This window comes from Lemur catta, chromosome 8, assembly GCF_020740605.2.
Source record: "Lemur catta isolate mLemCat1 chromosome 8, mLemCat1.pri, whole genome shotgun sequence".
Taxonomy (NCBI): domain Eukaryota; kingdom Metazoa; phylum Chordata; class Mammalia; order Primates; family Lemuridae; genus Lemur; species Lemur catta.
This window is the reverse complement of record NC_059135.1, coordinates 64,660,827-64,677,473: the sequence shown is the minus strand read 5'-3', so window position 1 is coordinate 64,677,473 and position 16,647 is coordinate 64,660,827. Positions and strand designations below refer to the sequence as shown.

The 16,647-nt window shown below is 37.2% G+C and overlaps 1 protein-coding gene across 6 annotated transcripts in view; it reads right to left on the bottom strand.

The window, feature by feature from the left end:
- WDSUB1 (WD repeat, sterile alpha motif and U-box domain containing 1) overlaps window positions 1–12,343 on the bottom strand; it is a 43,645-nt gene extending 31,302 nt beyond the window's left edge. The window contains exons 1-5 of one of the 6 annotated variants that reach the window (XM_045559257.1): window positions 12,282–12,343; window positions 9,686–10,107; window positions 7,536–7,720; window positions 3,174–3,266; window positions 422–515 (exon numbers count right to left, since the gene is read on the bottom strand). In XM_045559257.1, coding sequence (XP_045415213.1) covers window positions 422–515; window positions 3,174–3,266; window positions 7,536–7,720; window positions 9,686–10,083 — 770 coding nt within the window. In that variant the 5' untranslated portion in view covers window positions 10,084–10,107; window positions 12,282–12,343. Of the gene's footprint in view, window positions 1–421; window positions 516–3,173; window positions 3,267–7,535; window positions 7,721–9,685; window positions 10,108–11,963; window positions 12,057–12,238 lie in introns of those variants that run through there. The other 5 variants (XM_045559260.1, XM_045559262.1, XM_045559258.1 and 2 more) reach the window with 5 other exon arrangements.
- Between the last annotated feature and the right edge of the window lie 4,304 nt (window positions 12,344–16,647).

Genomic DNA, 16,647 nt, shown 5'->3' with positions numbered 1-16,647 from the left:
TGTATCCATCAACATTAAAATGGATCATAATATGGTATATCCATGGCAATGGAATGTTACACAGCAATGAAAATCAACAGATCACAGCTACATAATACAGTAACATGAATTAATGTCACAAGTGTAACTATTGGGTAAAGGAAGCCAGACACAAAATAATTCATATTGTATGATTTAAGTCAGTTTAAAAGGAAAAAAAAAACAGTATTGCATATGACCTGAGGTGTTGCCAACAGAAAGGGGCACTTGGAAAGGGTTGGAAGGGATTCTGGGGCAGAACCAGCAATGCTCTATTTTGACCTGAATAGTGATTACACCACAGTAATTCATCAAGCTGTTCTTTTATGCTTTATGTACTTTTCCGTATGTCTGTTCTATTTCATATCAAAATGGCTTAAGAAAATTAAACTAAATAGCTTACCCCGAGACTATCATCTGCCCATCATGGGAAAAAGCACAAGCCAGAACAGGAGCACAGTGCCCACTCAATGTACTTTTATATTTTAATTCAAAACCTGCAAATAACAAAGTAAGAAAAATTAGCAAGCTGACCATGCTTAGACTTTATTTTTAAGTCAACACTATTCCACTTATTTATTCAATAATCTCTGAGTGCCTAAAAGGACACAAAAATTAAAAATCTTTATGCAGCTCAGGTATCTATACATATAAGCAAATAACTGGAATGCAGGAGGATTGAGTGGTTTCAAAAGTACAGCAATGGACTTAAAAAATAATGTGCTCAGCAAAGGCTAGATGGGGTGATTTTATGACCAACAAATTTTTTTTAAACATTTAAACCATACAACAATTTTAGTGTCTGATAAAAAGAAAACACACCAATTGTCCAAAAGTCTAAAAATATCTAATGCTTATACATTTTTAAACTTAACATTAAGAAACTTCGTTTTCTATAAAAATAACCAATGGCAATTTACATATCTTGTAATTCCAATATATCTTTATAACACTCCTACAAAGTATGAACACTAAAAAATCCTTTTTATACTTTCTAGAACTACTGAAAATAAATATCACAACTATTTTAAAGGTAAACTGAGGGAATTCAATATATTTTGGTGACAACCAACAAAAATAATTATTAAGAAGTTGGGGGGATACACCAAAAAAACTCTTAGAACTGATAAATGAATTCAGTAAAGTCGAAGGACACAAAATCAATATACAAAAATCAGTAGCACTTCTACACAGGAAGAACTAGCTGAAAAAGAAATCAAGGCAGCAATCCCATTTACAGTAGCTATTAAAAAAACCCTACAAAACACTGATGAAAGAAATCAAAGGGCATACAAATAGAAGACCCACATATCTATCTACTCCTAAAATAAGCAATTAACTACAAATGCTGATAAACGCTTTATGAAAATGTTTTAACTATATATTTATAAACTGTTACATGTTTTTTAAAAAAGTCAGTGTAGAAATATTTTCCAACAAATTTATGAAAGTCTTTACTTCTGAACAATTATTAAAGACATTGTATTTAGGACACCCACACGACTGACTATTTATAGTTGCTTACCAGAATTTTACTTCTGGTAAAGAATGAAGTAGAAGGAAGAGGTAGGATACACCAGAGAAGGACAGGAACTCTTAAACTCACCAGCATGTCATCCATTAAAAGAATTACTAAACATAAACTAACAGGCAATAAAACTAAATTACTACCCAAAAAGGAATGTATTTATTTGCTAATAGCGGGCTCCTCTCTATACACTAGCATAATTAGGAATAAAAATGTAGTTTGTGATTTAACCAAAGCTTGGTAGGTAACAAATAATATTTTGAGGCATCTGAATCAAGATGGCCAACTGACCACAAAATTTCAGTTCTCAATGAAATGCTATAGAGGGAATAAAGATATAAATGTACATTGATGAAGAAAGGGAAGGGGCATCAGCAAACAAGAAACTGAAAGCAACTTTGGGAAGGCAGAAAACAGATGAATCGATGAGGCAGTACAACAGAACAGCAGAGTACAAGGGAGGGGGCTATAGCCAAGAAGAAAGTTGTTCTGCCCTAGAAAATCCCCCATGACTTAGGACTATCAACAGTCAGGGGAAAATAAAATTAGAATGACACAAACATGACCTGAAAATAGAAAAATTAACTGAAAAGTCTGTATGTGGAACACTCAATGTCTACTTTCAATCCCTCCCCAACCCCACCTTTAGTATGCTGCACAAAAGCCAGGTGCCTATCCCCCAGCAAAATATTTCTAAGGAAAATAATAACTGCCTAAGGAGCTCTTGGACCACATGGACATCCACTCTCAAGCCCCCAACCCCTCCCCTTTAGGGCCAACTACCTACCTCCTCATGCTAAAGGGAAGCCAGCAACAACAAACCACCCACATGCACAGAGCTTCTGAACATCTTATTATTGTCTAATTCTTAAATGTAAATAGACTATTAAGCAAAAAAGGAGACCAAGAGCAAACAAAGATGATCAGGAAACAGAAGGGAACTTAAACACAAAACAAAAACTCCTAAGTGATATCCTGAGAGTTTTGAAATCTTACATTTGTAAAATAAAAGGACATTATGAAAAGGAAACAAAGAGGATGATCAGCTTTTAGAAACTGAAAATATGATTGATGAGATAAAAAATTCAAAAGAAGGTTAAAAGAAAAAGCTGAGCAATTTTTCCATAAAGTAGAAAAAAGAGATAAATGTGGGGAAAACAAACAGACATAGCACTCAGTTAATGGGAGTTGTAAAAAGAGAACAAAGTAGAGAAGGAATTATTAAAGAAATAACATAAAGAAATACTGTATTCCAAAACTGATCATAAGCTTCTTAACTGAAAGGGTAACCTGAGGGATGCATGGAGAAAACCACTGTCAAAAAGCAGTAACAACAGTGAACAAAAAAATAAATAGTAATACAAACAATGTTTACAGAAATTGCAAGCCAACAAAAGAGTGGTGGTCACCTCTGGTGAGCAGGAATGTGCATGGTAGCAGAAGGAGTAAGGTCATAATCAGCAGTGAGCACCTGATTTTTAAATCGTGTATTACTTTGATCCAAAGCTTCTTAAAACATATGTTTACAATCACTTTTAGGTACCCAGGATACCTTAAGTAAAAAGATTAAATAGAAATTTTATCAAGATCACAAATAATTTTAGAGAAGTACTAGTTGCATACATACCTAAGACATGGGTAAAAGAAACAACCCAAATTTTGATTTGGCAATCTTGACCACATGATGCCAATCGAAAAAACTGGAGGCCTTGTTCTCCACCTAAAAATTTGTTAAAAATAAATACAAAGAATTAACATTTAAACCAAAAAATTTTCAATTTATTATACTGAGATTTGTTAATTCTATTCACTTAAGCAACATTAGTTAACTTACACCATATCTAGTGAAATCTCAATTAAAGAATTTCTTTTAAACAAGGTACTACGTAGGATTACAACTTTAGTCCTGAAGTTGCTACCATAAAATGCCCTTTATTTACCTTCCACTAAGAATATAACCCAAGGCTGCAAGTACCAATATTGAACCGCTAAGGAGAGTATCCTCTAACTCAATTTTAGAGCCTATGACACTAGCATTGATGGGAAAAATTAGGAAGAAAAGTCATCTACTATTAAGAATGTTAAATGCTTAATCATTCTCAACTCTTTTTTAGGACATATCAATTTCTTAAAAGCCTGGTCTATAATTCACATGGAATAATAATGGGAACTTTTTCCCATTTGATTTAATCATGACAAAGGCTGAAATTATATAAATCCAAAATAACATCAACTCAGCCCTTTTGGTCAAAAATATTATATGATTTAGGGAAACAATCAGTTAAATGGTGTTACAAAAACCCCACTAGTTTATGCCTAAGATAATTTCAGTGTATAATTATATATCTACTAAATTAAGTTCCTAAATATGTGTAGGTAATGTAAATATTGGTATCATCAACTCAGTTTTACAGGCATTCCACCTCATACCACAGATGTAGTTTCATCAAGGGAGTTTGACACTTATAGCAATAAAAGACAATTAAGAAAGCTAATACACATCTTAAGATTGCACTATAGTTTTCAACTATTCAGTGTACAGTATTTAATTTATATACCTGGGTATGTAAATTTTTTATAAGGATGCTGTCTGCCTCACTGAAAGTACATATAATTTATTAACAAACAACAAATTAACTTCCATTTCATTGCAAGTTTTTCTAACTCCATGGGATTTCCACATTTCAACAGCACTTCTGTTTTTGTAGCACAGGTTCACCCAAAGTGTATTCTTTCTATGAGAGATCTTGATGGATGTAGGGAATTCCTAACAATCACTAAGTCTTTCTGAGGTAAAACATTTTACTCAATAAATGACTGAGAGTAAAATATTTAAATATTAAGGCTGGGTGCGGTGGCTCACTCCTATAATCTTAACACTCTGGGAGGCCGAGGCGGGTGGATTGCTCGAGGTCAGGAGTTCGAGACCAGCCTGAGCAAGAGCGAGACCCTGTCTCTACTAAAAATAGAAAGAAATTATCTGGCCAACTAAAATATATATATAGAAAAAAGTAGCTGGGCATGGTGGCACATGCCTGTAGTCCCAGCTACCCGGGAGGCTGAGGCAGGAGGATTGCTTGAGCCCAGGAGTTTGAGGTTGCTGTGAGCTAGGCTGATGCCACAGCAGTCACTCTAGCCCAGGCAACAGAGTGAGACTCTGTCTCAAAAAAAAAAAAAAAAAAAAAAAAAAAAAAATTTAAATATTAGACCTAATTGGCAAAACTTTCTTTTCACTGTTTCCTGACTAAATAGACTCTTTGAAGTTAATTCTGAAGTTCTTTTAGCAAGAATTTGGCTAAGACAACAGAAAATTATGGAGCTTAAAATATGCCTATGTTCGGTATGGAAATATAATATTTAGAAATAACTTTTCTTCAGGAAAAATATCTAAATTGTATTAATAACCTAACCCAAGATTTATCATTTAAAAACTGGAGAGAATGGATCATTTTTCAATGGGTGCAAATGGGATTATTTGTCCTTATTTAAGCAAAATGTCACAAGTCAATAACTATTTATAGATATTAATACCAAATTAAATAACAAATTAAAATTATATACTTTGTCTTTTAAGTAAATAAGTAGTTCTCACAAATTTCTATAAATCACTTTTAAAGCATATATCAATCTGTTTCAGGGAATTTACACATAAGGTTAACATCTATTTCAACAGAAGCATGAAACAAACTAAAGAAAGCACAGGCCGGGCGCGGTGGCTTACGCCTGTAATCCTAGCCCTCTGGGAGGCCGAGGCGGGTGGATCGCTCGAGGTCAGGAGTTGGAAACCAGCTTGAGCAAGACCCCGTCTCTACTAAAAATAGAAAGAAATTATCTCGACAACTAAAAATACATATAGAAAAAATTAGCCAGGCATGGTGGCGCATACCTGTAGTCCCAGCTACTCGGGAGGCTGAGGCAGTAGGATCACTTAAGCCCAGGAGTGTGAGGTTGCTGTGAGCTAGGCTGACGCCACGGCACTCACTCTAGCCCGGGCAACAGAGTGAGACTCTGTCTCAAAAAAAAAAAAAAAAAAAAATTATACTGAGAGAAATGTATACTGAAATATGCTCTAAAGGCAAAGTAGGGATACAGGTATTACTTATTTCAGAATCTCACATAGAATTCTGTTTGGTTTAGTAAACCTTTCCTGACTCCATAAGCTGCTGATCTCTCTAAAAACAAAACAAAGCAGCCCTAGTTTTACTCTAATATTAACTAATATATTAATAATAATAGTATTTTTATTGGAAATCTAGTTTCAGATCATTTAGAACCAAAAAAAAAACCTAATCTCTCCACGTTTATATAATTCATCAAAGATTGAGTGCCTATAAAATGTGGAAAAGGTACCACAGAAATGGAAGAAATGGTTCTTGTTTGTTACAAACTATTCTTAGAATAAAATAGCACACAATATATTAAAAGAACAAATTGTCTTAATTAAATTAATATAAGAATGGGTTAATAAAAAGAAAATTTATTATTTCAGCAAATCACTAAAAAGAATCTTACCCATCAATCTACATTTCAAGGCCTACTGTATACCAGTCACTGAAGAAAACAGGTCTAGGTTCCTGCCTATAAGGAGCTTACAAGCTAATAGGAAAACACTATTAAACATTATCTATATAAAAAAGAACTGTAATCCTTCTGAAAGTACTGTAAAAAAAAATAGTGTTCAAATAAAAGATTATATCAAAATGATACAGATTTGGTGGGGAGGAGGTTGTAGGGGGGGCGGCGTGGGGGGGGGTCATCTGAAGTGATTTTTCAGCCTAAATCTAAAGGATGAAGGAGTGAACCAGGTGAAGCATCCACATGTAAAACCCTTGGAAAAATCTTAGAAACATTCCGGGAATGAAAGGTGGACAGTGAGGCAAAAGAGAATGCATGAAGCCAAGAGTGATTTGATATTAGGGTGAAACAGAATATGCAAAGTACTTATAAGCTTTGCTTTGGGGGTTTTATCTTACCTTAATGGTATTTTAACAAGCCATTGATACGTCTGAAATAGGGGAATGCCAAAACCATCCTGTCTGCTGTCTGGACCTGTCCTATCCAACAGGCAGTGGCTAGCCATATGTGGGTACTGAACACTTGAAATGCAGCTAGTCAAAATTGAAATGTGCCATAATATACACACTGGATTTCAAAGACTTAGTACAAAAAAGGGTAAGGTATCCTATTAATAATGTTTACTGATTATCAATTATTGAAATAACATCATAGATACACTGGGTAAAAAATACATTATTAAAATTAATTTTATCTACTACTAGAAAATGTTTAATTTACCTACATGGCTCACATTATATTGCCATGGACAGCAATAGTCTGGTGACAAGACTGGAGGGGGCAAAAGCAGAACTTCCATCCTAACATAAAAAATAAAAGTTAAAAAAAAAAAAGAAAACTTCCAGCATGGGTAACAGAGGAAGACCTTATCTCTAAAAAAAAAAAAAAAAAAAAAAAAAAAAAATTAAAAAACAAAAACTTTTCCAATTCACTGTATCTATTTAAAACCAAGAGACTATACCTGTATTCAGGAGGTTTGTTTTCCTTCTTTTTGAGAAAGTAATTGTGTTGCCAAACATCTTATTTTATAAATTTAACCTTTGGAAGATTAAGTTAGCAAATGCAAAATGTGGCATCTGTTTCCAATTTTTTAATGTCACATTTCTATTTGAATACCAACATTGTGTATTTTTAAAAATCATAGTAAACCCAATAGGGTTAATCCTCTAAGTTAACATATTTAAATCTGAATCTTTTGCACCAAGTTAAATCACCCCCTACATATACTAAAGAAGGTGATTTTCCCACCTATTTCTTCATGATTTCATTTTGATCAAAAACGAGAGGATAATCCCTTAAAAGGAATAAATTAGGAGGGCTCCTCGCTTTACTAATGATGAAATAGAATAAAAGTCATATGTAGTACAAATTATGAATAGGAATTTCAAGTGCTTAAAAGAGTAAAATAACTAACCAGAAACTGGCTGTGAAGAAAAATCGCAGCAGGTAATTCCAAGATCATGTGCTTTTTCACTATGCAGACACCTCATTTTATCATCCCACACTGTTAAATCTCCACATGAAGAGCCCGTGACAAGGAGGTTTCCATTAGGAGAAAATGCACAGGCCACTAAGGAACCATCCTTAACACTACCACATCTGAAATAAAAGCAAAAAAGGGGTTTTCATTTCAGAGCATCTTTTACTTTATATTATTACACAATTTCTAACAGCAGCTTGATATAGTAAAAAGAATAAATGGCTGTCACAGAACTAGAGAGAAAGGACAACTGATGTCTACAGAAATATCATTTATATGCTATAAACTGAAATATGCTTTCTAAAAGTAAGGGAGGATTTACACATCTTAATATGCCTACATGTAATTATAGGGCTCCAAAGTCCACATATCTTCACATTTTGCCATGTGGCAAGTCAGTATAAACACATTAAAATCTATAAAACTTATAAAAAAGCAACGACAACCAACAATATCAACTGTAGCCAAATATTTTTTTAAAAAGGTAAGACAAAACTATTTTCATTGAAAAACATGTTATTGGAGTCAAACGTTCTTTCACCTTCTGTATAAAAATCACACTGAAGCAAGGCTAATGCTTTTCATGTCATGTGCAAATATAAATTCTTTACGAAAAGAAAATGCTGTGAACAAGTTAAAATTGTCTTAGGAAGACAGGGAAGCACTGTGCTGACAATATAATTTTCTCAATTAGGAAAAACAGGCTGTTAATGCAACAATTAGTGCAGTGTCCCATCCAGCAGGGCATCATTTTTATAATACATCATTAACTACAATACTTTAGGGATAGTTACGCTACAGAGCCAGAAGTCATCACACGATAAACGAAAAAAAAAAAAAATGTTTCCTTGGCTACCAGCTGTTACTTCATTCATATTAAAACATTTTGTTCCTTCCATGCTTTCTCTTTAAACTAAGCATTTATTTACACAACTTAAAACATATCACCTTCTTCAAGTGGAAGACTAAGCTTAAGTGAGCATCAGTTGTTGACCAGCTAGCATTTGTGCTCTGAAAGATGTTGGGAGGTAGAAGTAAGGGGAGGTAAATTAGGTCATTTTAGTTGAAAACACCTAAATGGTCTTTATGGTTTATGGTCTTTAACGTACTTAATGTCACCTGAAAGTGGCTAAAATGGTAACTTTTGTTATATATTTACCACACTATAAATCCAAGTGTATGATTAGAATGTTGGTACACTGCAACATAACATTACCAATGTAAATTAATTGATGTATTTTTTCCAAAACTTCTTCTGAGGTTTTTTTTTTAAATGATAAATAACACACCATCACACGAGTCACAAAGTTCTTTCTTCTGGTCTTGCTCATTCACCCAGCAAGAATCCTAGTCAGGGAAATAGCTATTACCTCTTTAGTGAGATTTACCTATCATTACTGTATTACTGAGAACACTTGAGCCACAAGTGACACCAATAAAGCCTAAAATCACTGAATGTTATTCAAAAGACTGTTTCTCTTTACCTAATTCTTACAGTAAAAATCCAGAAAGTCTAACAAAATTAACTCTTATTTTTAAAAAGACTGGAATTTAAAACTCTCAGAACCAAGCAAATCCACTGTAACAATTTTTTTGTTTTTCTTTTTTTTAAGAGACAGGGTCTCAATCTGTCACCCAGGCTAGAGTAGTTCAGCAGTGCAATCACAACTCTACAGCCTCAAACTCCTGGGCTCCAGCAATACTCCTGCCTCAGCCTCCAGAGCTGCTAGGATTAGAGGCACACCCCACTACACCCAGCTAATTTTTTGTAGAGATGGGGTCTCACTATGTTGCCCAGGCCAGTCTTGAACTCCTGGTCTCAAGTGATCCTCTGGCCTCGGCCTCCCAAAGTGAGGGGATTACAGGCGTGAACCACCACACCCAGCCCCAGAATCATATTAAACACCTCTCTAGTTTTTTGACCTTTAGAAGATAGGTTAAAATATTTTTGTTTGTGCTGTCTGCAAACTATCTGCTTCCTAAAGTCATCAAAATATTTTGCTTTCTCTGTGTGTGTATGTGTGTGTGTGTGTTTTATACCTACTCAACAAGATTAAAACCAGGAAGGATTTAAATATTCATACCTATATAACTTGTATGACTGTGCATTCCACAAAACAACAGTTCCATCAGCTGCTCCTGATGCCACACAAGTAGAGTCTGGGGAAAACTGGCAAACTCTCACAGGGCTACCACTAGGCTGTTCCATCACTGCCAGAGTCTGTCCATTTTGAGTATTCCATAGGACAGTGGTACCATCTGTTGAACATGAAGCCAAAATATGTCCTGAAGGGGAGAAACAGCAGCAGTGGACAGCATATGTGTGAAACTTCAATGGAGAGTGTGGCAGTTCAGTAAAGTCACTTAAGGAGTACAGACGAATTGTTTTGTCCAAGGAGCAAGTAGCCAAAAGGGAAATGGAGAAGGCACAGCAGTTGACATCATCACCATGATCAGCTAATGTGTGAATTAGTTTCACCATGTTCTTTATTGGAAGTAAAACAGCCTGCAATTTTTAAGTAGATAAAGGTTACTTCATCCTAGGAATCAGAAAATGCAACTCAAATCCATATAAAAAGGCCAAAATCAATGTCAGAATTTGTTCAATGAAAGCTCCTATATTTTTAAAGGACAATCTATTGCTTGGGATAAGGATAACTTTGGAAAGACAAAAAACATTTATAAGACTATAACCTCTGAAGATGATCACAGTCACCATTACCATACTAATGAAGTTCCACAACTCCTGAAAAAGCCACTTGTCAAATAACTTCAAACTGATTTGATGTTGAACTTTCAAAACCTAAGGTATTTACTTCACCTTTGAAGCCTTTCCCATAACTAATTAATTCCCAACACTGCCTCATTCCAGATCTAATCTCAACTCAAAAAAATTCTGTTTTAACAAACTGTCTCAGCCGCTCCTTCCACAGGGTGGAGCCAAGGCTATTTGCTCTGCCTTTAAGATGCAACTGTAGGATTCGCTCATAAAAAACTAAGCTCTCACTGAAAATTTAAGTGGCAGCGATGAAAGCTACCTTGTCATGGTTTGTCATCTTGTCTGATAAAGAATAAAATGATATAAAAGATTTGAGGTGAGGAACCTACTCTGGATAAATCAAGGAAACCAAGAGAAGAAAACCAGAGTGGCAAAAAACGGAGTTCACCAGAGTGCACACACGAATACTTACAAATTCAAAATAAAATCCAAACTCCTCACCATGGCAAACAAAACCCTCAGGGATCTGATTCTTGCCTGTTCGTTTCTCAGACCTCAACTCTTGCCACTCTCCCTCACTTCTTTCCATCCTCCCCAGCCAGAATCATCCTCGTCTTCCACCTTCATAAAGGCAGTTTTCTTGAAATGAAATGCTCTTCCCTCTGCTCTTGGGATTCTATGTGTCATTCAGATCTCAATTTCAGTGTCCCTCTTCAGAGAGGGTTTCCCTAAAGTAGCCACTCTTTAGGCTAGCACATTCTATTTTAATTCTCAGCATAGCAATTACCACCATCATCAGATACTTGTTTTCTTCCCCAAATTCCAAAGGAGTGGGTATTTTATCGATCTTGTTCATTTCTGTATCCAGACCACGTAAAACTGTGTCAAACACCTAACATGTTCAAATAAATATTATTTATTTGGTTCAAACCCAACTGAGTTCCAGCCTTTCAATATTATATATAGAATACAATATGAAATGATTAGAAAATAAATCTACCAAAATCAAAATACGTATATATCTGACAATGAAAAAATGGTTTGGAATGAGACAGTAATCAGCCCTGAAGGGATAGGTATAACCTTGACTTGTAAAATTCATGATCTTTTGTCCTAATCTTCTTTACGGAAATCTCTACAAAACAATTTACAAATGGAACACGCCTTTTCCCACCTTCCCTTTATCCACAAAAGTTCAGCCTCTTTTTGTCAAACATAAATTCCAATAAGGTCTAAAAAACACGAAAGTTTCTGGTAGATTATCGCCTGTATTACTGCACTGAAAACAACAGATCAGGTGGTGCTTTCTGGAGAACTCCCAAAATCCCACTTGTGCAAGTGCAGACGCAGGTGATTTTCCAAACAAACGTTGGCTTTCACTCCCCTGTGGCACTCAGCTCCCTCTGCAGCTTGGACCCAGTTGGCAACACGGAGGCCACCGTCAGCTTAACAGTTTTGAAAAGCGCCCTCAAGCCTACCCCTACTTGCCGGGGCGGGGGCGTCCACCCGGGCCTCGCTGTCACGCCAAGCGCTGAGCCCCTGGGCGAAGCGGGTCAAGCGGCCAGTGTAAACACACGCATCCCCACCTAATCCGAGCAAACCCCAACTAGCCAAGCACCCCCACGATAAAGCCCGCGACTTACTCCCCCCGCACGAAATGCCCAACTCTCAGAGCCGGCCGGGCGGCCTCGGACGCCGGGTCAGCGCGCAGCCGGCTCGGGCAGCGCCCGGCTGGGGCTTCCACCGGCGCCGGCAGGCCCCGCCCAGCCCCGGGCCAAGCAGACGCGACCGCGCCGCGCAGCCCTTAGGGTCCTGGTCCGGCCCTGTTGCGCGCTTAAAACAGGATTCCAGGGAACGGGAAATTCAGACGCCCTGAGCGAGGCGGCTCCGCGGGCTGAACCCAGCGGCGCTCCCCCACCTGACGCCGCCGCTAAGCTGGTCCGTGGGCGCGGCCCTCTCACCTGGAGGCCCCAAGAACGTGGGATCCACCCTCAGGTGCCCCGCGGGCAGTGCGGGTCACGTGACGCGGAGATGAGGGGGCGGGGCCGGCGCGGCTGCGCATGCGCGCCCTTCGGCCACCCCGGAGGGCGTCACTCCAGCTGACTGGGGTCAAGCTGAGTTGACTTAAAGACCTTCAGGTGCAACTTTTTCTGTTGATGAAGCTGAGGTCCCAAGGCCTAGTGAATGCCCGAAATGTAGTTTCAAAGGGGGCACTGCATCAACTGTCCGGTTATCCCAGCTTAACGTTTTTTTTTGTTTTTTTGTTTTTGTGGTTTTTTTTTTTGAGACAGAGTCTCGCTCTGTTGCCCGGGCTAGAGTGCCATGGCGTCAAGCTCACAGCAACCTCAAACTCCTGGGCTCAAGCCATCCTTCTGCCTCAGCCTCCCAAGTACCTGGGACTACAGGCATGCACCACCATGCCTGGCTATTTTTTTTTCTATGTATATAATTTTAGCTGTCCAGATCATTTCTTTCTATTTTTAGTAGAGACGGGGTCTCGCTCTTGCTCAGAGCTGGTCTCCAACTCCTGACCTCGAGCCATCCTCCCGCCTCGGCCTCCCGGAGTGCTAGGATTACAGGCGTGAGCCACCGCGCCAGGCCTATAATATTCTTTAGGTAAAATGTGTAAAACAAATCCCTGCCTACATATGCCAGCAGTTTAACATGTGACCTCAAGGCCAATATGGTCAACTTTGCCTGTCCTACAGAGATAGGATTTTCAGAGAGGGAAGCCCTATTGTAGCTGGTCTCCAATCTATGAGTTTGCAGTTTGGGCAATAACTAAAATAGCTTACCAATATGCCATAGAAACAGAATTTATAAAGATAAATTTATAAGAATTTATAGAGATCTTTGATCACATGAGTGAACTGGTTATCTTATCTCACAGGACGGAGTGTTAAAGTAGTTGGACCGTTGACTCAGAATATTAAAGAGTTGAATATCTTATGCGTTCCTTGCTTTAACTGTGTAGCTGTTGAAAATCTTATTAATGATAAAAATCCCATTTATCATTAATTTCTAGTTCTGCTCCTTATAATAATGCTACTTCAGGAAGATAGAAAGCAATTTTAAGTGATATATTAAAGGAAAACTAACTTTTTTATTAAATAGTAAGCAATACATGCTCTCAAAATACATTTGCAGTGGGAACAGGTGTGAAGCAATTAGTGAACCACTGATTACGAAAATGTGTGGTTGAGAGTAAATAAGCACTCAAAGGAGAGGGAGAACTGATAGGAGCTGGCAAAACTAGAAAAGGTGGGTGTAGGAATGTGTTCTAAATAGGCCTGAAGCCTGGGCCAGCTGAGGGATGAGCTTGGGAAATAACCAGTTCCACAGGAAATACTCAGAAATGTATTGAGGTTGTTTTGTTTTGTAGGCAAATCCGACATCAGAGTTTCCAGAACAGTTGGGCAGGGTAGAGCTTTAAGTATAAAAACTCCCCTGAGGTGTTTAGTTTGTGAAAACATATGAAGCTTGACACATCATACATTTTTGTGTGTGTATATTATACTTCAAAAGAAGTTTTTTAAAATGTCCCTGAGAATTGCCCAGAGAGTCTCATATCTGATGCAATCATTTGCTCTCTGCAGCTAGTATCATCCACAGTGCCACTGCCTCGTGGAGAACTCTGGGGATCTGGGAGGCTGTCACTCTGCCTGAGAGCTTGGCTTATTATCCTCTGCATTATGAAATGTTCTCTCAATTCCCTGTAACCTTTGCCATTATACCAACTTTACACCTTCTAACTGGCCATCTTTTCATTAAACCAGCCATCGTCCTGCTATGGCAATCAAGTAGTAAGAGCTAGACTTCTGGAAAGAGTTGTATTTCCATACAGAAAAAGGGAACATCCAGGGGCTGCCAAGCAAAGGGTGGGAATTTGGATGGAGAATGTTGGGCACAGTGAGAACTGCCTGGCAATAGAAAACACACATATGGCTGGAAGTAATAATATCAGAAAGAAATGTGATGACGCATATGACACTTGGTATTTGGTACATACTAGAGAAATTTTGCAGTTCCAACTGTGCCCTTTTCTTCCTCTATGTATAAGAAATATTTTCCATTGTTTATGAAATTTTAAATTTCAACTTCCCATAACTTAAATATTTTGTTTTCTTCTTCTGTCTCATTTCCTCAAATTCTCTACTTTCAGATATCTTATTGTTTTTCAAGAGAATTCAAGATGTTAAAAATGCAATTTGGAAAAAAATATGTTTTTGTTTCCAAATCCATGGTTTTGATTACATAAGAAGAACATATTATAGACATCAATGAATCAAATTGACTTAATAATAGTTCAACTTAGAGAGTTAACAAATCATGTGTCCAGTTTACTGCCTATTATAGTCTAGAATGTAATGTGTTGATGATACCAGTCTTTGGCATCCTATAACATCCTGATAACTGTTAATAATTGGCCAAATAGTGTTATATCTATATTTTAACTAGATTATTTGGTATTAATATTTCTTCATAATTTCACCAATGACTTTCAAACTAGTTGACTGATCTTTGCCTAAAGAAAATTGAGATAAACTCAAGCAAATCAGCAAGAAAAAAATCAAACAACCCCATTAAAAAGTGGGCAAAAGACATGAACAGAAACTTTTCAAAAGAAGATAGACTAATGGCCAACAAACATATGAAAAAATGCTCAATGTCTCTAATCATCAGGGAAATGCAAATCAAAACCACAATGAGATACTACCTAACTCCAATAAAAATAGCATTTATCAAAAACTCACAAAACAACAAATGTTGGAATGGATGTGAAGAGGTAGGAACACTTATACACTGCTGGTGGGACTGCAAATTAGTACAACGTCTATAGAAAGTAGTGTGTAGATAAAGAACTAAAAGTAGAACTACCATTTGATCCAGCAATCCCACTACTGGGTATTTACCCAAAGGAAAAAAAGACATTCTATAAAAAAGACACCTGTACCCAAATGTTTATAGCAGAACAATTCATAATTGCAAAGAAGTAGAAACAACCCATGTGCCCATTAATACATGAGTGGATTAATAAAATGTGGTATATGTATCCCGTGGAGTACTACTCAGCCACAAAAAATGGTGAACTAATACCTTTTGTATTATCCAAATGGAGCTGGAGATCATTCTTCTAAGTGAAGTATCACAAGAATGGAAAAACAAACAACACATCTACTCACCATTAAATTGGAACTAATTGATCAACACTTATGTGCACATATGGAAATAACATTGGAAATCAAGCAGGTGGCAGGGAGAAATGGGTATATTCACACCTAACAGGTACAATGCACACTATCTGGGTGATGGGCACACTTATATCTTTGACTTAAATGGTACCAAAGCAATTTATATAACCAAAATATTTGTACCCCTGTGATATTCTGAAATAAAATTTAAAAAAAGGAAATCAAGATACTCCTTTAGTTTTACTGACTTTTTCTTTAGTTTGTAACTTGAAGAAGGAAGGAGAATTGTCACATTTAAAAGAATACAATAAATGTCATAACTAATGTGGCCAGTTGTGTTTTTCAAGTGACTACAACAATATTTTCCATTCCACATGCTTTTCCAGAACTTTGTCACTCACCCATCAAGAGGAGGGGGTTATGTCCCTTCCCCTTAATTTGGGTGGGTCATTATGACTGCCTCAGGTAATAGAGAACTCTGTGTAACTTCCAAGGCTAGATCATAAAAGGCAGTACAGCGCTCGGGTCACTTTCCCTTAGCACCCAGCCACCGTGCTGTGAGGAAAGCCAGGCCACAGGGAGAGGCACTCATGGAGAGGAAGGAAGGCCCCATCCCTTAATCCAGGCCGACCTCCCAGCCAATAGCCAGTGCCTGTGAGTGAACCCTCTTGGAAGAGGGTCCTTCAATTCTTTCTGGAACCACCAAAGCTGATGACATATGAAGCAGAGATGAGCCTTCCTGTCAAGCCTTAAGTTGCAGATTGTTATTTTAAGCCACTAAATTCTGGAGTTCTTGGTTTTGCAACTAGTTGGAAAGTTCTAAGTGTAGAAACTAAGACTGAACTTAAATTGTTTAGAATTCCCATAGCACTTGAGTGAATTAATAATAGAAATATGCCAGCACAATATCTCTTTGCTTAAAATGAGTTAAACTCAAATGTCATTATATAGTTATTTGTCCAAAATTTGAAAACGACAAGGGCATGGGACAATTATAATATGCTTGTAATTTGGTTACTTTCTTTTCAGAATAGTATAACTTTGACTCTGGAGAAACTTCAACTTCTCCTCCAGCTTCTCCTCCTGAATTGCTTATGTTTTTAATGATGCTACTGTACATATACACGCATCAAAA